Source organism: Sitophilus oryzae, unplaced genomic scaffold, assembly GCF_002938485.1.
Source record: "Sitophilus oryzae breed Bouriz unplaced genomic scaffold, Soryzae_2.0 scaffold_681_pilon_pilon, whole genome shotgun sequence".
Taxonomy (NCBI): Eukaryota; Metazoa; Arthropoda; class Insecta; order Coleoptera; family Curculionidae; genus Sitophilus; species Sitophilus oryzae.
This window is the reverse complement of record NW_022147286.1, coordinates 31,963-51,669: the sequence shown is the minus strand read 5'-3', so window position 1 is coordinate 51,669 and position 19,707 is coordinate 31,963. Positions and strand designations below refer to the sequence as shown.

Genomic DNA, 19,707 nt, shown 5'->3' with positions numbered 1-19,707 from the left:
CCAAAAAAATTAAATATACAATATAATTCACACCTCATAATGTTTACTTAATTAATAAACTAATATAAACTTATCAAAAGATGACCACATATTTTTTTAAATTATTATTCTTAACACTAAATTATCTACATTGACTACGGAGACTATGGAGTACGCAGTAGACATTATGTGCGTGGTGTGAATATTTATATGCAATTTTTGGATTATATTCGACACTATTTTTTTCTATATGACACAACACTGATGGAGGCTATAATGTTAGCCGAACCTTTTTTTTAAACCAAATAAAATAATGAAAAACCAAATGAAAAATCAATCAGCGTTTTTCCTGAACCTAAATTCCAAGAAAATCAAAAAATTTAGAATATTTAGAATCAAGGTTCAAGAATATCAAATTTTCCAAGATTGTAAAATTCTAGTTAATTATTTTATGTGTACAGTTATTTAGGGAATGGCATCGATGTTCATTTCCAAGCCAACTAGACGCCGATTTTTTCGATGATACGGTATAATTCACGTAAACAAATAACATTAGACCAATTAAAAACAAAGAAATATGAATTTTAGTATTTTAGTAACACCTTTATTCTTAAAACTTAATTTTGTATTATGCAATATACCAATTTTATTGTTATTTTATTCATATTGTATTCAGCCATCACTTAAATATTTGATATTAATTTGGTATTATAAATAATCAATACTTATTCATTAAAATTACTGAACAAATATATGTTATGCTAAACATACATTATATATTATCAAACAAAAACACATTCTTCTTTTAAAACTGTATCAGTCTTGTTCTTACAAAATCTTTTAAAATTTGAACTCAAAATAATAATCTTTTTTCATGATCTCTAATACACATATTCTTTATTTTTCCCTAGATCATAATACCTACTTTCGTGTTTGAATCTATCGAAGCTGAACCAGCAACACTTTGAGTGGAGATTCCAATAATATGAATAAAATAAACATAATTGTCCAGTTTTCATTAATACCATCATGGGAGAATATTATTTTTAAATCTATTAAAGATATTTTCAATAAAAATTCTCTTTGATTTATAACTCGTACCCACTTTCCTTGCTCTTCCGGACACTTTAGGCCGCCTAGTATAATAACTATCCTTAGTAACCATCCTTACCACCAGGAACACAACAAAGATGAGGCATAGCACCAATAACACACTCCACTTTAGCTTTATTGATGAATTGTTAGGGTCTTAAAAAACACACACAAAATCACGATAAGTAAAAAATGAATAAAAAAAAAAAAAAAAAAAAAGTAATTTTTAAAATTTCTATTTTTTGTAAGGAAACCGAGAAAAGACCTATATCTGTAGTAGTAGTTTATGTCACTTCAACACCAAAATAATTAGTTTTTTGCACTACAATAATAAATAATACCAAAAATCAAAGAGTTAAAACCAAAAATCAACCGACAAAATATGAAACGGAATCTAACCCAATATCTAAGTATGTACAGCTGATGAAGTAAACAAAAGTCCGCCCGCAGGCTGATCTTTTAATAGAAGGCACTGGACAGGGTTATCAATACCTGTAAAAAAAATTACACTTATCTACATTTCATAAATAAATGTTAGGATAATTATTATTACAGAACTATAAACAAAATCAATTTCATGGAATTCAATTTATCAGAATATTATTTCGTTTAGTTAGAAATTTCACTACTTTTAGAAAACCCCTCGTATCACGCAAAAAAATACCTACTAAGCTGTTGTTGAATCTACGACGTTCCCTACACCTGTTTTCTCTGTCTGATTCATTGGTCTAGTGCAACGCTATTCATTGGATTATGCAATATTAATTCGCAGAACCATGAGTGAAACGTCAACGCGGTGTCGTGTATAACCTGTATTTTTGTTATTTATGCATGCTCTTTTCAACCTTTTCATGTATCGTATTACAGAAACTAAAGAAACTTAATTTATTTGGAAGTTAAAAAGATGACGACCATAATTGGCAATGATAATAATCCAGCGACGTTAAAACTGGTCATAGCAAATAATTTTGCCAGAACAAAATGCAAACTTGATCTCACCCCAAATGGTAAATATCTTTAAAATATAGCTGAAATTATAATAAATATATTTTCTAAGCTTGTTTTGTTGTTATGGCTGTGTTATTAGTTTTATCTAACATTTCTTTCAGATGGTAAAAGACAACTACCATATTTAGTTGCAAACTCTGACCGAGAATATTTCATTCCAAATGCTGCAATATGGTATTTATTGGAACCTTCAGACGAGATTTCCGAGAAAGTAACTGAATTACTCGAATTAGAGGCAATTGCTCTATCACCTTCCCTTGCATTTATTTTCGGTGGAAATAGTAAATCTGACAAAATCAAAGGTATCATAAAATCATCCCTCGATACAATTAATTTGGAGATTAAAGATAAATTATTCTTAATCGGGGTAAGCCACTGATGCGTCTTATTTACTTTTTAGTTGTAATTATATTATTTAATTAATTATTACTAAAATTGTACAGTGTTGCAATGATGCAATAGTTGATAACCTTAAGTTAGATAAGGCAAATGCTTATTGAAAACTATTGTGCACCGTTGAAACTATTTGGATCAATTGCATTTGTTTACTATCTGGTATTTCTTTTCTAGGACAGTGTTTCAATAGCTGATATTGCTATTTTTAGTACTTTATATCCCTTATATAAATCAGAGAAATTATTTAAGGAATACCTTGCAAATATGCCTAATATTGTTCAATGGATTAAGTCACTTGAAGAAAAGCCTGAGATTAAGGTACCTACATAAATATATTACTTTATAAAGACAATTTTGTGTCAGTTTTTATAATTTTAGGATGCTTTAAAAGTAATTTTTCATGACAAAGTCAATATTGGCCATGCATCATATCATACTTTGCTACAAAGTTCAAAATATGTACTACCACAAGATGATTCGATACCTAATCAAATCCAAGAAAAAGAATCACCTACACATGAAAAAGAATCTCCAATTCATATATCTGAGGTGGTTGGCAAGGAAGAGTTAGAAGCAGTAGAAAGCATGGAAAAGATATAAAAATTTGCCAAAATTAAAGAAAATAAATTAATATTAAAAAAAAAAAAAAAAAAATTTTATATAAAATGAACTATATTGTTCTTCATATAATTCAATTGATTTGCAAGCATTTACTGTTCATTTAAGATTGCCAAAAGCTGGAGAAAAGAATATTTTTATTACTTCAGCATTGCCCTATGTGAACAATGTTCCCCACTTGGGCAATATTATTGGATGTGTCTTGTCGGCTGATGTGTTGCAAGATTTTCGCGGTTGTGCAACAATAACATTGTTCATTTGTGGTACTGATGAGTATGGTACGGCAACTGAGACGAAAGCTTTGGAGGAAGGCTTGTCGTGTCAAGCTATTTGCGACAAATACTTCAAAATTCACAAGGAGATTTATGAATGGTTTAACATCAGTTTTGATCACTTTGGAAGAACATCCAATCCAGAACAAACAGAGTGAGTATGGATGTTTTCAAGTTATGTGAATTGTATAATAATATATTAACATTATTGTAAATGCAGATTTTATTTAAATGAACAAAAAAAAAAAAAAAAAAAAACACTAATTTACCACAATAAACAGTTTTAGCATGCTGATGATGCTAAGATGATTAGCAAACGCGCGTCCAGTGCAACATTAAAGTGTTTTGGTGAAATTTTGTGTTTTATTTTGCTGTTGTAACGCCAAAGCAAAATTTAGCCAAAGGTTCCAACCCCCAACTGTGTAACTTTAAACTCTTTAATAATATAAAATATATATATTATATATTTTATTTGATAAAATATATAGGGTGGGGTCAGAACTAAAATCCACACCAAAGTTATATGCTTTCTTATGGAACACCCGGTATTTTATTTTATTTTGGATCCTTGACACAAATAAGGTATGTATTATAAGGGTTTAATATGTTTACAAGCTTTGTTTCTTGAGATATTTAAAGATATTTAAAATATGCATGCTATAATAAAAAATATTGTCAACACCCTGTATATTACTTTTCAGAATTAAGTCTTGTGGTGATTTTTAAGACAGAGGAATAAACTTTACTGAAAAATTTGATTGTTTCGTTTAATATGTATACAGGGGCATCAAAAATTGTTAGTCTATTTTAAATATTTATTTTATATAAAAATTTTGTTACTTCAAATGCAATACTCTGAATTTTTTAAAACAAGTCCATAGTAACAAAGTTTAAATGCTCTTTCAAACTATATTAGGGTTTCCTATACCTATCTAGCTCAGATTTTGAATAAAGACGGATTTTTCAGTTCCAACGACAGGTTTCTGCCTAGTAAGTTTTCCATAAAGCACAATACCAGCTCTGTGAAATAGGACAAGTTTTCAAAGGAAAACTTATCAGGAAAACAATGTTTTCAAAGGGAAACTTATCAGGAAAATTACTATTTGGATATCTTTGAGCATAAGCCCTTGACGCCAACAAGAAATTTTCCTACAAAATAAAATCACTAGTAACATATCCATTCGTTCCGCCATCACTTCCTGATTCATTTTTCATGATAAAATAATGATCAACATATTAAATAATAATGAATACTTACTTATTAAACTATTGTGGGTAAATTATAGTGAACTGCTATAAATTTAAATAATAAAGTCCATAAACTAATGTCGATATTGAAAATAGTTACTAATTGCCACTAGAAAATTGCCAAAGCGACACCAGTCATCTTGATTGCCATTTTGTTGAAAAATCAATGAATATAGTTAAGCATTTGAATCGGCTTCGATATAGGGTGTTGCATTTAAACAACAGAGAGTACATGCAAAAATACATTTTTAAAAATTTTTTTTCTTTTATCTATGATTTTAGTACCCCTATTATAAAATTTAAGGGAAGCAATACAAATTTTCAGTAAAGTTTATTTCTCTACCTTTAAACTCAACACAAAATTAATTCTGAAAAAGTAATCTACAGGACGTTGATAATCTATTCTATTGTAGAATGCATATTTAAATATTTCTTAATATCTTGAAAACTAGATTTTATACATATTTAACTCTTATAATAAATGACATTTTAGGTCCAAGAATCCAAAAAATGAAGCAAAAGTACCGGGTATTCCATAAGAAAAAATATACTTTTGGTATGGATCTTAGTTCTAAAACACCTAGTATATTTCAAATAATTTTTAAATTGTGCACATTGCATCCCCGCATATATCCCCCCAAAAATATTTTGTTTCTACATCTTTCCTTTTTTATTATATTCAACCGAGACGGATGACGTGCACCACCCTGTATATTATTATATCATATCTCGCAACTTTATTTTTTATGATTATCAACTATCAGCTATTTAATTAAATTGTTTCGTCTTAGTTATATTGTAGTATTTTAGGAATAGAAAGTCTTGACCAATCCAGTGATTATTATTTGTTTTCCAATATATTATTTTATATGATAAAATACTTTAATTAGTTATATTTAAATTAAAATAACTGAATTATTTGATTGCGTTTGCAGGTTATCTCAAGATCTATTCCTGCAACTAAATAACAACGGATTTATGTTTACCCAGTCGGTGGAACAGTTGCACTGCGAAAGCTGCGATCGCTATCTCGCCGATAGATTTGTTGAAGGCGGTTGCCCAAACATCGGTTGCAACTATGAAGATGCTCGGGGCGATCAGTGCGACGGTTGCGGCAAACTAGTCAACGCCATCGAGCTGAAAAATCCCCGATGTAAAGTTTGTGGGAAAACTCCAGTATTGAAGACGTCTAGTCAGTTTTTTATTGACTTGCCTAAGGTAGGTTTTATGTTTTCATGCTAGGGAATAATTCTCACGCAAGATTTACACATTTTGATATTTGAAATAGTGTACGATAAGTCTTGAAATATCTAATATTATCTATAAAATTTACAATTATTAAATTTTTAGTTACCATTCCATTATACATATACTATTTCAAACGGCTCGACCGATATTTATGAAATTTTATGTACCCTAAATGATAAGGGTGGTTGACTCTTTTTTTTATTTTTTGGACATTTTTATTTTTCTTTATGATGTGGCATTAAAAAATAAATATAACCTAAATTTCCACCCTTCTACCATCAACCCCTATTTTTTTAATAGATTTTTTTTTTTTTTATTTTAACACAATAATATTTATATGGTACAATATGATGGCAATAAATTACTGTTCAATATTTATATGGTAAAACAACACCGGTAATGATATATTATATTTTAGTCTGTCCCACTATAAAATCCCTGACAGTGATAGTTGCGTCTGTCATTTTAATTTCAAGTTCATTTTAAAAAATGTTTATTCCTGTGTGGATTCATCTCTCCAAAAGTCCTATGGATATTTCGCCGCTGTAAGAAAATTCACAAAATAAAATAGTTATAAATTATATAAAATAAATGGTGTTATGGACGTCATCTGTCTTTTTTCTGTCTTCTGTCGAAATCTTCCCTGAGTCGTAAAAGAGATTATATTTATATTCTGCTTCTTCACTTTTTCCAATTACTTCTTTAATGTTTACCATTTTGCCTTTGTTTATTTAAGAGTCTATTTCGCTGTACAGTACAGTTCGGGTCGCTCTCAGCGGTCGGGTAAAGCGCGTGTGTGGCCGAAGGAAATATATATAATATTTCAGAAATCTCCCTAAGTCTTAGCCCGATCCCGTCATGTTAAGCCACACCCAAAATTCCAAACACATGCTTTGATTAAGGTTTGCAGAGCTTCAGCATTTGCCATAAAATAGCGAAGCAATTTGTTCTACAAAACCATATAAAATTATATATCACTGTAATCATAAAACTTCAATCTATTTCCTTATTGTAACAGAAATTTTTAAATTATGTGTTTATTCTCGAGAAAATTTAATCTTGTTGTCTTATGTTTTATCAAAATCTTAAAATAAAGAATTGTCTAAAATGTGCTACAATACGGATATAGTATAATCCTTTATCTTTAAGGTCCTTGTTCATTTTATTGTAAAATTCCCTGTGGTTTACATAAAACGTTAAATACTGAACGCTTATTTTGCTACTATTTTGGACTAGTGATAGTGAAATGGACTCTTAACCATTTAGCCTTTGCGTTGTAATGTTCTTATTTGGTTCGCAATTACATGCTCTGAAGGAAACTCTAGGACTATAAAAAACAACTTTATTTTCGAATAAATTATACAACTGTTCTGGTCTAACTCTAAATAGTAAATATATTCGCTTAACTCTAATTAGCATATCGTGCGACATCCATAATGCATCAAATAATTGCATTCCTAATATTATATAAACAACTAATTCTAAACATATAATATAAACTGTCCTTAATTAACTTAAAAATACTATATCTAAACTATTATGTACAAGGTGTATTAATATTAATACACTACAGAGTGATGTCACTTATGTCTTTAAAAACGTTTCCTTTTGTTTTTTTTCCAGCTGGAACCATTATTACGTCACTGGATGAAAATTTCTAGTCCTGGCTGGTCCCACAACGCCGACGTCATTGCTAAATCTTGGTTAAAAGAAGGTTTAAAACCTCGATGTATCACCAGAGATTTAAAATGGGGTGTTCCCGTTCCCTTAGATGGATTCAGGAATAAGGTTCTAAAATTAAAAACTGGTTTTGGAGCAAAGAGAATAATAAACTTTTTTAGGTCTTCTATGTATGGTTTGATGCCCCAATTGGGTACATTTCTATAAGTAAAGCCTACACAAAGGACTTTGAACAATGGTGGAGACCCGCACCAGACGCGAAAGTCACCCTGTATCAATTTATGGCTAAAGACAACGTTCCCTTCCATGGAGTTCTTTTCCCATCTATGTTGTTAGGCGCTAATAGGGGATATGTTACTGTGTCACATATTATGGCAACAGGTATGTAGAATGATATGTTAATTTTATTAGTCAAATAGCATAAAAATTATAGATAAAATACTTGTCTGATATATGTTTTTTAATTTTTCACTTTACTGCCAATTGGTATTTTTGATTTAATGAGGTTTTGCAACAAACAAATGACATTTAACTTGAAATGGAATACCAATGTATATGTTATGTATCTTGTATTACTTTTTAGAGTACTTAAATTACGAGGATGGCAAATTTTCGAAATCTCGTGGAGTCGGAGTATTTGGCAACGACGCTCGCGATACGGGCATCCCCAGTGACGTGTGGCGTTTCTACTTGTTGTACGTTAGACCCGAGTCCCAAGATTCCAGTTTTAGTTGGAGTGATTTAGTCACCAAGAACAACTCCGAATTGTTAAATAACCTTGGCAATTTTATCAACAGGTATGTTTTCACAAAAAAAAATTGAATAACCTTGATTTTTGGCGTACTTGCTTATATTTGTCGATGTAAAGATGTAAATTATTATAATTAGTAGTGATGAGCCAAACCGTGATTTTCTGTTCACAGGCTTACCTGTGACAGCGACTTTGTATTATCTGTGACTCTTAACTGTGACTGCGACTTTATGATTATGAATCCGAAAGCACAATCACGGCTAAAATATAAGATACGATACGAATGATACGATTCTGTTGTTGTTGTTATACTAATTTTTATTTGTCATTTATCCAAGGCCGCTGAAATAGAAAACACTAGACAGTGGGTAAAAGGTATATTAAAAATAAAATAAACAATTTTTTTATTTTATTAAAAAGAAACCAACAGAGAAAAGAATAAAATATGCAATATGCTCATAACCATAACGAACGAAACTTAACAACACGAGATAAGTAAAGTAATACATTAAACAACAAATATTTTCCTTTGTATTCAAACCAGGAAATATATAAAAATGTTATTAATGTAAGTTTCTAAAAAATAAACAGTATAAAGGTAAAACTTTATGTTTGGCTTTAAAAAAACCTGCTAAACTAAAAGGAACCAAACCGATTCGTAGTGATAAAAATAGTAATAAAAATAAAATACATAAAAAAATTAAATCACTTCTAACAGTCACTGTCTTTAGATCACTTTGTCAGATATCTATCCTATGAGACGTACGTCGTGACTCGTGACTGTGAACTGAGTCACGACCGGCGTCATCGGCAGCTGCGTTCGCGACGCGCGACGTCCCACTCTGTGAAGTATTTTCTCGTTACCAGAGGAATCACAATTAACTGTAATCGTCACGCTTTAGCAAGTCACCGTTTATTTTCAAATCAGTCACAGGCCGTGACTGTGATTATAGAATATCAGTGACAAAGTCACAGTTACCGATATTTCATTCATCACTAATAATTAGTTGAGGATTTTGACTTTTTCGATCACTGAAACTGATTTCTCACTTATAATAGTCTGTAGATAATAGTCTAGAGATATAGTCTGTTGCATCTCGATCTTTTTTTATAAAATCTTAATTTTAAAATTTTTGTAATTTTTTTTTTTTTTATAAATGTATTATTTATGCATCTATAAATGCTAACTTGAAAACTAATATCAAATTTTATTAAGTATCACAGTTTCCGAAGAATTGCATTGTTAAATAAAACCGAACACATCGAAATTTTGTATGGATTCAACACACAGTGTGCAATAGTCTTTGTCTTTTCTTCTATACAGTCAATTTATGAAACTTTTTTAATTATATAATTACAGAGCTCTCGTTTTCGCTAAAAACAACTTCAACAAAACGATCCCAAAGATGGAATTGGATCAAGAAGACTACAATTTACTAGCTCTTTGTACGCGCGAATTAAAAGGCTACGTCGCTTCCTTGGAAAAGGCTAAATTAAGAGATGGCATCCGACATATTTTAGCCATATCCAAATTAGGCAACCAGTACATGCAGTCGAATCAACCGTGGGTGAAATTGAAGGGAGATCATAAAGAAAAGTAATGATTCAAGGTTTTCTTGAGTTACTTTTTAAAATAACAGTTTTTTCTTGTTATTTTTTTTAGGTTGAGAGCAGGAACTGTTATAGGAATGAGCTGTAATATTGCTTGCTTATTGACGACACTCTTGGAACCGTATATGCCAGATACTAGTGCAAATTTGAAGGCTCAGTTGAAATGTGACAACGTTGTACTAGATCCAGAGTATGTTTAATTTATATGTTTTGGCGCGAAAAAATTAAATTTCCTGAAATGCCTGGCCAGTTCACGCATTGCCGACAAACAGCCTAATTCTTCAATAGGTTCATTGTTTGACTGCCGGTCTCAGTCGTTCCCTGTAGTGACGAAATATTTCAGTGAACGCCGTAATTAACTATAGTATGCAAGTTATATAGTTTTTCTGAAGTTATTTGGAATGGATTGGGACTTGGACAAAGGAATTAAGAGTCTCGAGACTTCTAACCAATTGATTTCGGAAATACTATACCATATTTGCCGGGGATTTAATTAAGAGGATCATTTATCCTATGACAGTGTTGCCGTTTAATGCATCAAAGTATGGTGTTTCCCGTAATTATGACATTTAAGGTACAAAAAACGACATGGAAAGGTTTATACTTATCAATATTTAGGCTTTTTCTGTCTCTAATAATAAAATCTGTAGAGGCTCTCCAAATTTGAGGAATCGCCCTATATTTAGAGTTTCGATTTTTTCAAACGGAGATGAGTACATAAAGTATTTTTTCCGCAAAAATCGAAATAAAGCACAATATCTTAAGCCATGTTAAATGTGATAGTAGCGACGTTAGTGGCCGGCTGTAGCTCTAGCAGTAGTTTATCGACTGTTGTGCGTTGTGCAAAAGTAATGGGTTCAATTCCAACCCATAGAGTAGCTGTATTTATTTGAATAAAAATATTTACCTTATTAGAGAGACCAGCTAGCCACCACCTCAAGGAAGGTAATGGCAACCACTTTGAGTATTTGTATTCTACGGCCTCTCAAATAGTGCTCTTCGGATTCGGCAATAAACTGTGGGTCCCAAGTATTTGTGAAACACTGATGACACACATTACAAGTACATGCAAGAGGTAATCGATGCTCTGTATAGAGTATAGCACTGTAAGAAGAAGAAATGTGTACGAATTCAAAGCGAGTTTGTAGGTTGCAGTAGTTTGAGGTTATGTATGAATTGACTTACCTTCTTCAAGGCTTTTTCTTATTTTTCCTTTAATAATATACCTCTAGTTTCTTCTAAAATAAGTCTAAATGTTGTGTCATGTCTATAATAGATGGAAACAATAATTCATTGGCTAAATCCGGCAAAGCAACTGAAATGATTCGACTAATCCCGGTGTTTCAATGAAATAATTCGGTCATTACGCGGAATATCTGAGATCCGCAATCAAACGATGTACCAACTGAAGAGCTACACTCTGTCAGTATTCCATGAAACTACTAGGCATTTCAGGGAATGACTGATTTTACTATATGAAGCTGACATATATACCAGCAAAATCGTTTAATTCAAAGAAAACGATATTGCAGTAGACATAGAAATAAAATTTCATCTTGATCTTTGTGCTGTATCTATTGCTCCTGTTCTGATACTGAGAGTGACAGCTGATTTTGACTTGTTGTAATGTTAAAAAACCATAGGGTAATTAAATATATACAGTTTTGAAGTGTACTGTAACATCGTTTTCATTATATTATCATATGATAATGCAAAGATTCTTGATTGATAAAAATTGAGCTAACTTGCTAATTTTTGTTTCCAGAAACGTCGAAATAATAAACTTGCTTCCTGCCGGTCATCAAATAGGCGAGCCTTCACCTCTGTTCGCTAAAATCGAGCCTTCGCGAGTTGACGAATTGAAAAAGAGATTTGCCGGCACACAAGTCGAGAGGAACGGTATTGCAAAGACCGCTGTGAGTGCCGATGTAGCGACTTTGGAAGCCCAAATTGCCAAACAGGTAATGTAACATGAAATAACTGTGAAATGTTTATATAAAAGCTGAACCACTAAATTGCAGCGGCGTGCAGTGCAAACATTGATAAAGTAATAAAATAAAAATAGCATAACTAATTAAGTAATTAATATATACAGGGTGTCCCAAAAATAACTGCAAATATTTTAAGGGATGGTAGGGTAGGTGGGGGTAAAACCCTGTAATATTTATCTAGTTGCATAATTTTTGGAACTGGGAAAAGTTTTTTTTGTCGTTTTTACATGAAGTCTTACGCACATATTTTATCTTTGGACTAGTAATGAAAATTCTGGCGTCGGTCTGTCAGTTACGGAGAATTTAGGTTTATATAAAAAAACAAAAATGCAGGGTTTTGCCCCACCGAATAGGGCAATTCCCCGCGCGCGGGGGTTTACCCCATTGATGAATAAAGTGGGTGAATAATAAAACAGTTTCATAAAAAAAACTTTTTTTTATTAAAAGAATAAGATCAATGAAGAACAAGTAAACAAGTTGATTAAAACATACGGAAACTTCTTAAATCTTCTTTGAAAGTAAGCACATTGTGAAACCTAGCAGAGAGATTAAGAATAGGTTTTGACAATCTTAAAACAACATCCTTGACTTCTACGAAGGACTCTTCATTTGTTTCCGAAAATTTGTAAGTATTTGGTAATCGCTTGTAAAATACTACGTCATAACCATCTTGATAAATAGAAACGATCTTGGCAACAAAGTGTCTGAAAGAATTTTTTGTTTTGCCATCCACTTTAATTACAGCATAGTCATTTGGCAACATCAATGCAGATTCATCCTGTGAGTGCTCAAAACTTTCAACTTGATCGTTTCCATCATCATCACCTATAAAATCACCATCAGAGCTGCTGTCATGAATCGAGTAATCTGCGTCCGTGTCAGAAGAATCTTCGTTAGAATTTGTCTTTCTTCTCTTTGTGTTGGAGGGCGAGAAGAGCTGCCTTGTTGCGTTTTCTTTAGCGCGTTTTTGCTTTTCTATTGAACGTTGCTCCTTTTCAGTAGCTTGCTTTTCTTTTTCAGCTGCTTCGTTTTCCAAACGTTCCTTATTCGGTGTTGACGTAAGCAACTCGGACTTCAACCCTTTTCCTTTACGTTTCCTTTTAATTTTTATTTTAGGTAAAGGGATTATATCGGCAGGAGCTGTTGGCGGAGTCTGAACAAGGTCGGTATCAACCGTAGGTGTTGCAATGTCAGGATGATTGTTGCCTTGTTGCATAGGCTGCTCTGTTCCAACAGCAAGATCTGAAGTTGTAGTCACATCTTTTTGTACATCATTATCTTCATTAAATAATACCATTCGATCATCCTCATCCAGATCTTCTCCTGGAGACTGGTCTGTCACTTCTGATGGCAAAAAATCAGCATCCGAAAATATATTGGCATTAAATGGAAAAATACCAGTAGTTTTGAAAGCTTGAGCTGCGTTTTCAACCGAGCTTGCTTTTTCAAAAGCTATCTTGAATGATTCAGCAACGTTGTAAACGCTGAAGGTTTCTCCTGGATGAGAAACGTCCCATGAATCTACGGCAGCATCGTAATAAGCCTTCAGTGGTCGAAATATACAGCGGTCAAGAGGCTGGGTTTTGTGGCTGCTGTGAGGTGGCAAAGTAAGGAGGTGAATATTGTTTGATTTTGCGAAAGAAACTGCTTCCAGGCTTGTGTGTGACACATGATTGTCAAGTATTAATAAAATGGGGTTGCTGTCACTTGGTTTGGCATACTTTTTGAAATGATTCAGCCATTTGATGAAAGTGGGAGTGTTCATGTACCCTTTATCGGTTACAGCCATCTCGCATCCTAATGGACCACCTTTAATAAGAAGCGATTTTCTCTTTTTTTTTGCGTATATAAAAAAGGGGCACAAAATAGTCTATAGGACTCACTGCTCACACGGCGGATAGTGTTTGGCCTTGCTCCGCTGCTACAGCCTTAGCGACTTCTTTCTTTCCGTGGGGGCTACGTGTTTGGAAGTATATTTGGGACCGTTTGTACCCCCGTTTCATCCATATTGAAAATTTGGTTGGGAGAAAAATTGTACTTCTTCATAATGGCCTCTAAGTTGTCAAAATATTGAGTGAGTTGAATCCTGTTAAACCCCATTGTTCGGGCAACACTCGTCTTCCGGAGAACACGCAAAGATAACTTGTTTCTTTTCATAAAGGCACGTGTAAAATCCCTCCCTGCAAGTTGCGCTTCAACCGAGAACTGATGGAGAATGTTATTCTCCTCGGCATATTTAAATAGAAGGAATCGCAAAGATTTTAAAGTAAAGCCGAAAAATCGCTTATCCAGGTCGATACAGTGGTTTAACAGCTGAGCTTCCCGTTCTGCTGAAAATGTGGCTCGAAATCTCCCAAGTTTAGTTCCTCCCCCTTTCTGAAGTCGATCCGTTAGTGTAGATTCATGAAACCCGATTTCTTTGGCCGCCTGATGGATAGAAACACCTCTCGCGATCAGTGTACGTGCCGCAGCGAGTTGATCTTCGGTCATAGGCATGTACTGAGTTTTTCTTTTGTAGTTCCTGAAAACTAAATACCCGTGAATATAATTTAAAAGCTGCATAATTCATGTTTTAACAAACAGGGGCAAAACCCGCACTGCAGGGATTTGCCCCTAAAAGGCTGCGGCGTTTTGCACCATTTTGTATTCTCGAAAAAATCTTTCATATAACATTTTTAAAATCACGTTCAAGAAATCATTACCACGCGAAAATAAAGCTTAGGTGACATGCTATCAACCGAGAAGTCGCCTTTTCCAGATATTCTAAATACATGCACACTATATTTGAACAAAGTGACGTAGTTATTATATTAAAATTACAAAAGATGAACTAACCTCATTTTCTTGGTACACAAGCTGCCGGCTACCATCAAATTCTCTGTCGCACTGAACGTTATTAAAACCAACTCGCCGCCTGACGGGCAGTTTGAATGTGACCGAAATCATTCTCGCCCTATTTCAAAACCCGCACCTACCCTAGATCTGGCCAAAAGAAACATATTTTCTCTTTACCATTTTTAAAATAAATTGATAATCGAGTTATTTAACTTTGAAAATTAAAAAAATGATGGCAACATTTTGAAAGTCACCGCCACCAGCAGTCGATAATTAGTCGCAAATTACCTCGCGATTACCTGGATCTCGGCGGCTAGAAACATCGACTAGAAATGTTTAAAAACGACTTGGAAAATTCAGATTAAAAGTAAAAACTTACTTAACATTAGAAAACGGGACTCTGATAGATGGCAGATCGATGTAATTAGGTTAGAGCGACGTTTTATCGCTTTACCTAAAACCGCAACTCTACACTTAAAGCTTCATTCAGAACCTCCCAATTAGTGGAATAAATTAGTGGTTTCAATTACACTTCATACTGTTTCGTTTACGATCATTCACAATGTCTAAAAAACAGAATTAGAATTAATAAAATATCCTAGCAACATCTTGCGGTAGTCTGTTGTATCCATAGAGAAAGCATAATATTTACCTTATAAAACAATAAACTTTTGATTTCTAACCAAAATTTTTCTTGACGGGTGATAATCAAAGGCCAAAATGACATTCCTCGCAAATTTTGAAATATAATTGGTGGAAAAGTCAAAAAAGTTTCTTAACTTTTCAATAATTGAAAAGTACTACCACTAATTATGACGTTCTGAATGGCAAAATAAAACACTAAATCACCACAATACAATACTATACGATTATAAACTCAAATTAAAAAAAAAACTCAGTTTATAATCATCTGCTGATGATGCTAACATGGTTAGTGAAACGCGCGTCCAGTGTAAAAGTAAAAGTGTTTTGGTGTATTGTGGTGATTTGGTGTTTTATTTTGCTGTGTAACACCTAAGGTTCCAACCCTCAACTGTAATGTTCTGAATGTTTACATTAAAATTTGGTGAACAAACTTCTACAGCTAATTGAAACTTTCAGTAAATGTTCAGATACATGAATTAATAATAGCTCAAGTATAAGTCCAACTCATAGGCTTCAGACCTTCCCAACTACTAATCTATTCCACTGATTTTGAGGTTCTGAATGAAGCTTAACAACGCTTCATTTCACTTCGATTCTTGACAGCACTACAAAATATCCACGTCAGTATATTGGGCACAAAATAAATTCATATACCTTCTTTTCTTGACACCTGTCATACTCTTGTTTTTGTGAATAAACACTAAAATAATTGATATTTCTATTTCAATAATTAAACTATTTTTACAGGCTTACCTTACCTGCCTATTTTTTATTTTGTCAGTGGTTTATTAATTGTTGTGAGTGAAATCCCTAATGAATTAATGATAACCTATAATTCATCAGTTGATCTGTTTAAATGTAGGTCAAACGTTGACTATTTACTTATCTAATAGAGTTCACCTAATACAAAACATAAAAATCTTTAAAAAATGATACTTAAAATAAATATATTGTTTCCCAACTTTACATTAAGATTTATCTCATAAATCCATCACAATCTGGCAGCGCTGTCGCCATAGCTTGTCGCTCAAAGTTGATCACGTGCATCGTAAATTGTTTTGCGATTACTTTAGATCTGCTGTTTAAATTTACGCTCCTAAATCTGCTCCTACCTTTTGGTTTACAATTATATATCTATAAAAATATTTTTTTCAGGCTGATAAAGTGAGAGCTTTGAAATCCAGCGCAGCGGACAAGACCATTTGGCAACCGGAAGTAAAAATCTTGTTGGATTTGAAGGCCAAATTAGAAGCTGCCAAGAAAGCAGCTACACCTGCACCTCCTGCAGATAAGCCTCTGGTTAATGGAGTTGCTGGTAATGGTCAAGAAATCAAAGCCTTAGAAGCAGCGGTAACTGAACAGGTTAGTTTAATGTGATGGTCTGGTTATGTGTTAGGAAGAAAATTTTCATGCATATTTTCATTGATTTGGTTTGTAGCTTCTGAATCACGAGGTAATGCATCTAGGTCATTCACCAGCTCAGAATTAGAATTTAGAGTTGTAGAATGTAGAATGAGTAAGAGGGGGGGGGGGTTAATAACTGCGACCTTAAAGATCTATTGTGCCCCCCCTTCCTTGAGTCATCACACAATCTATAACCCATCACCCCTGTTGTAGAGGGGACAGGGTATTTCCCATCCTCCTCTGACAACAGTTCTTCCTCCAAGGGTACACACCCTTCCACGGGTGGAGTTTGGCCCTTCGTGTCGCTCTTCACAGTCGAGGAGCTTGCCTCCGACTGAGGAACCCGTGCGGTGGAGGCTGGAGACTCTGTCTCCATTTTCTCCACTTCTTTAACTTGTTCTCTTTTTAGACCTGATATGGGTGTTGTCCTGTATCTATAATAGAGGATATGTGCCTCTTTCTCTATTGCCTCCTTGGATTTGAGGTCAATTCCTATTGTGAGGACCTGACCATGACCCTCCTCCCTCGAGTTGATGACTCGCCAACTCGATGTCCTTACATTGAAGTTCTGACCTTGGATAAGGCTCAGCAGGTAGGTGGTGTCTTTCCCCTTGCTCCTCGGCAGGAAGACCGTTATGGCCGACCCTTTAGGGATGTTTTCTCCCTTCACTGCAACCAGTTCCGGCCCTTGCCAATTTTTAAGCTTAGATGCGATTTCCACCAACCATTTCGCCGATTCTTGAGATACAGAATCTATGAGGATCATGTCCACCGAAAGTGTCTCCCCGCAAAACGCAGCTGACCCACATTTTGTAGATCGTTGTGTTGCGATCCGATCGCCACTATTTCGTCCAGTATAGCCTCTTCTAGAGACGTTTGGTGGTCGGTGGTCAGAGCAACCTCTGGGAAATCCTTTGGCAGCACCGCCATTTTCACTTGTCCAGCAATAGCGACAAAGCTGGTGATACGTCCCTGCTTGCCTCCCGGTGTAGGACGGCTTTCCATCCTGGCTTTTTTCTCTTCCTGCCGGAGAAGAGTTGAGAGGTTCTCGCTCCCTCTCTTGCCCTTTGATGAAGATGAGTCAGGTTGTTTCTTGGTTTATTTACTCTCCCCTTTTCGGAGGAGTGTTTTCGCTTTTGCTTCCTCTGGAGACTATAGGTAAATCACTATAAATAATATAAATAATAATGAATTGTTTGTAATTGAACTGTAATTTCTGTATTATTAATCCGGTAAATGATGGAGATAAACAATTGTGATTGATTAAAATTTTATTTTAAGATGAAACTTTTGTTAACACCATTCTGAGAGTTCGAAGAATGAATTGAATAATGACAAGACAAGTGACATCTGTCTAAAAAAGACAGCGATTTATAGTAACAATTTGGTTATGTAATATTTAGAGTGACAATTTTGATTATGCAAAAGAAATACATATTCTATGAGTTTACTGGTTGCCTAACGATTAACATTAATTTAAAAATAAATCCCGAACATGAATAATGAACAAAACATTTAAACCAAAACAGATCACAGACTGCACAAAACAGATTGTTGGTTACTAGCAGTTAGTAGAAGTCAGAGATATAGATGTAGTATTTCAGTTTAATGGCCACAGCGGCCAGGACTATCCGGCCAGGTGATAGGATTATCGATTTTTAATAAAAAATATAAAAAGCTAGAATAGTATACGGCTTTATTTTAACTCTATATTTTTTGAAATTTATAAACAGCATTCGTGCATAACAAATAGATTAATTTAATAGATGCTAGTAAGAAGTTTCACTTCATATATGCGGACATAGTACACACACATTTTTTTTTATAAAAAAGATGTATTGTGTGATGACCGTCATCTGTTTTTTTTTGCCATGATCTGTCGAAATTTTCCCTCAGTCGTTTAGGACTATATGTATACAGTATTAAGCGAAAAAAATTATAACCGTCACTTATCTGTCATTTGAATTGAGAACTAGATTGTTTATTCATTTTTTTTTAATTTGGTATATCGAATTAACGTCTTATCTGATTGGACAGACATACGAATTTTATTCTTAACGTTGATATTCATTTCCTTCTTGCAGGGTTTGGTGGTGAGAAAACTGAAGGAAGGCGGGACTGACAAATCCGTTTGGCAGCCCGAGGTCCAAAAGCTGTTGTCGCTCAAAAATCAACTAGCCAGCGCCACGGGAACTCCAGTTCAACCGGCAAAAGGGCAAAGAAAAGTAAAAAAGTAAGATTAAGTACTAATATATCTCGAAAGGTTGTCTTACTTTCTAGTAGTTTAAATATACCTTTTCGACGTAAAATTGCGTAACTTGTTTTTATAATTTATGCTGTACCAATTTTATTGCCACTTAATCAGGTGGTTTATTTTGAGAATTACAGAATAGTATTATTTATTTTTAATCGTTTTTGGGATCAATTTTATTTGTATAAAGGTATCATGAGTAAATAAGTATTTAATTTATTTTATTCTAGTTTAATGAGTTTCTTTCATTTTATATCGGCTTATACAATAATAATTTGTTATTATTATAAAAAAAATTAAAAATGCATTGTATACAATGATTTTTTTGCAATAAAAGTATTCATATTAACTAATTATAAATTTTGTTTGTTCCTAACAACTACGTCCTTATAATTATTTAGTTCTTACAAAATCTAAAATTATTTAAATATTGAATAATAGTTGATGTAAAAAACAATTGTTTGAAGAAATTAATCTGAATGATAAGTGATATCTTACTTACCGCCGATTTTTTTTGACACTAGCCACAAACGGAAGTCAAGGAATATTGCGACAGATGACATTCAAAATGACAGAAAATATTTATACAGGGTGGCGCCCATAGACTTAAAATAAAATATAGACTACACTATTTACATCTCAACGCGGACAAACAACCTTTTTGTACACATGTTTACT

General features: G+C 33.4%; 2 protein-coding genes across 2 annotated transcripts; both read left to right on the top strand.

Moving 5' to 3' along the window:
* Window positions 1-1,832: 1,832 nt before the first annotated feature.
* On the top strand, window positions 1,833-3,075 carry LOC115887897 (elongation factor 1-gamma-like). Its single transcript, XM_030907420.1, has 4 exons — window positions 1,833-2,078; window positions 2,181-2,446; window positions 2,650-2,793; window positions 2,854-3,075. The coding sequence occupies exons 1-4, from the start codon at window positions 1,976-1,978 to the stop codon at window positions 3,073-3,075; spliced, it is 735 nt and encodes a 244-aa protein (XP_030763280.1). The 5' UTR covers window positions 1,833-1,975.
* Window positions 3,076-3,169: 94 nt separating this feature from the next.
* Window positions 3,170-19,114, top strand: LOC115887896 (methionine--tRNA ligase, cytoplasmic; the record flags this gene model as incomplete). The annotated part of the gene is made up of 10 exons (XM_030907418.1): window positions 3,170-3,519; window positions 5,549-5,831; window positions 7,485-7,649; window positions 7,703-7,922; window positions 8,125-8,338; window positions 9,653-9,889; window positions 9,956-10,093; window positions 11,669-11,864; window positions 16,530-16,736; window positions 18,863-19,114. Coding segments are annotated over 10 exons (2,163 nt in total), but the record flags the coding sequence as incomplete, so codon positions are not given.
* Between the last annotated feature and the right edge of the window lie 593 nt (window positions 19,115-19,707).

Excerpts from the sequence above, each read along its gene's own strand:
- LOC115887897 (XM_030907420.1), top strand. The coding sequence starts at position 1,976 with ATGACGACCATAATTGGCAATGATAATAATCCAGCGACGTTAAAACTG. Across the intron at positions 2,447-2,649 it reads ATAAATTATTCTTAATCGGG|GACAGTGTTTCAATAGCTGA; the intron begins GTAAGCCACTGA and ends TTTCTTTTCTAG. Across the intron at positions 2,794-2,853 it reads AAGAAAAGCCTGAGATTAAG|GATGCTTTAAAAGTAATTTT; the intron begins GTACCTACATAA and ends TTATAATTTTAG.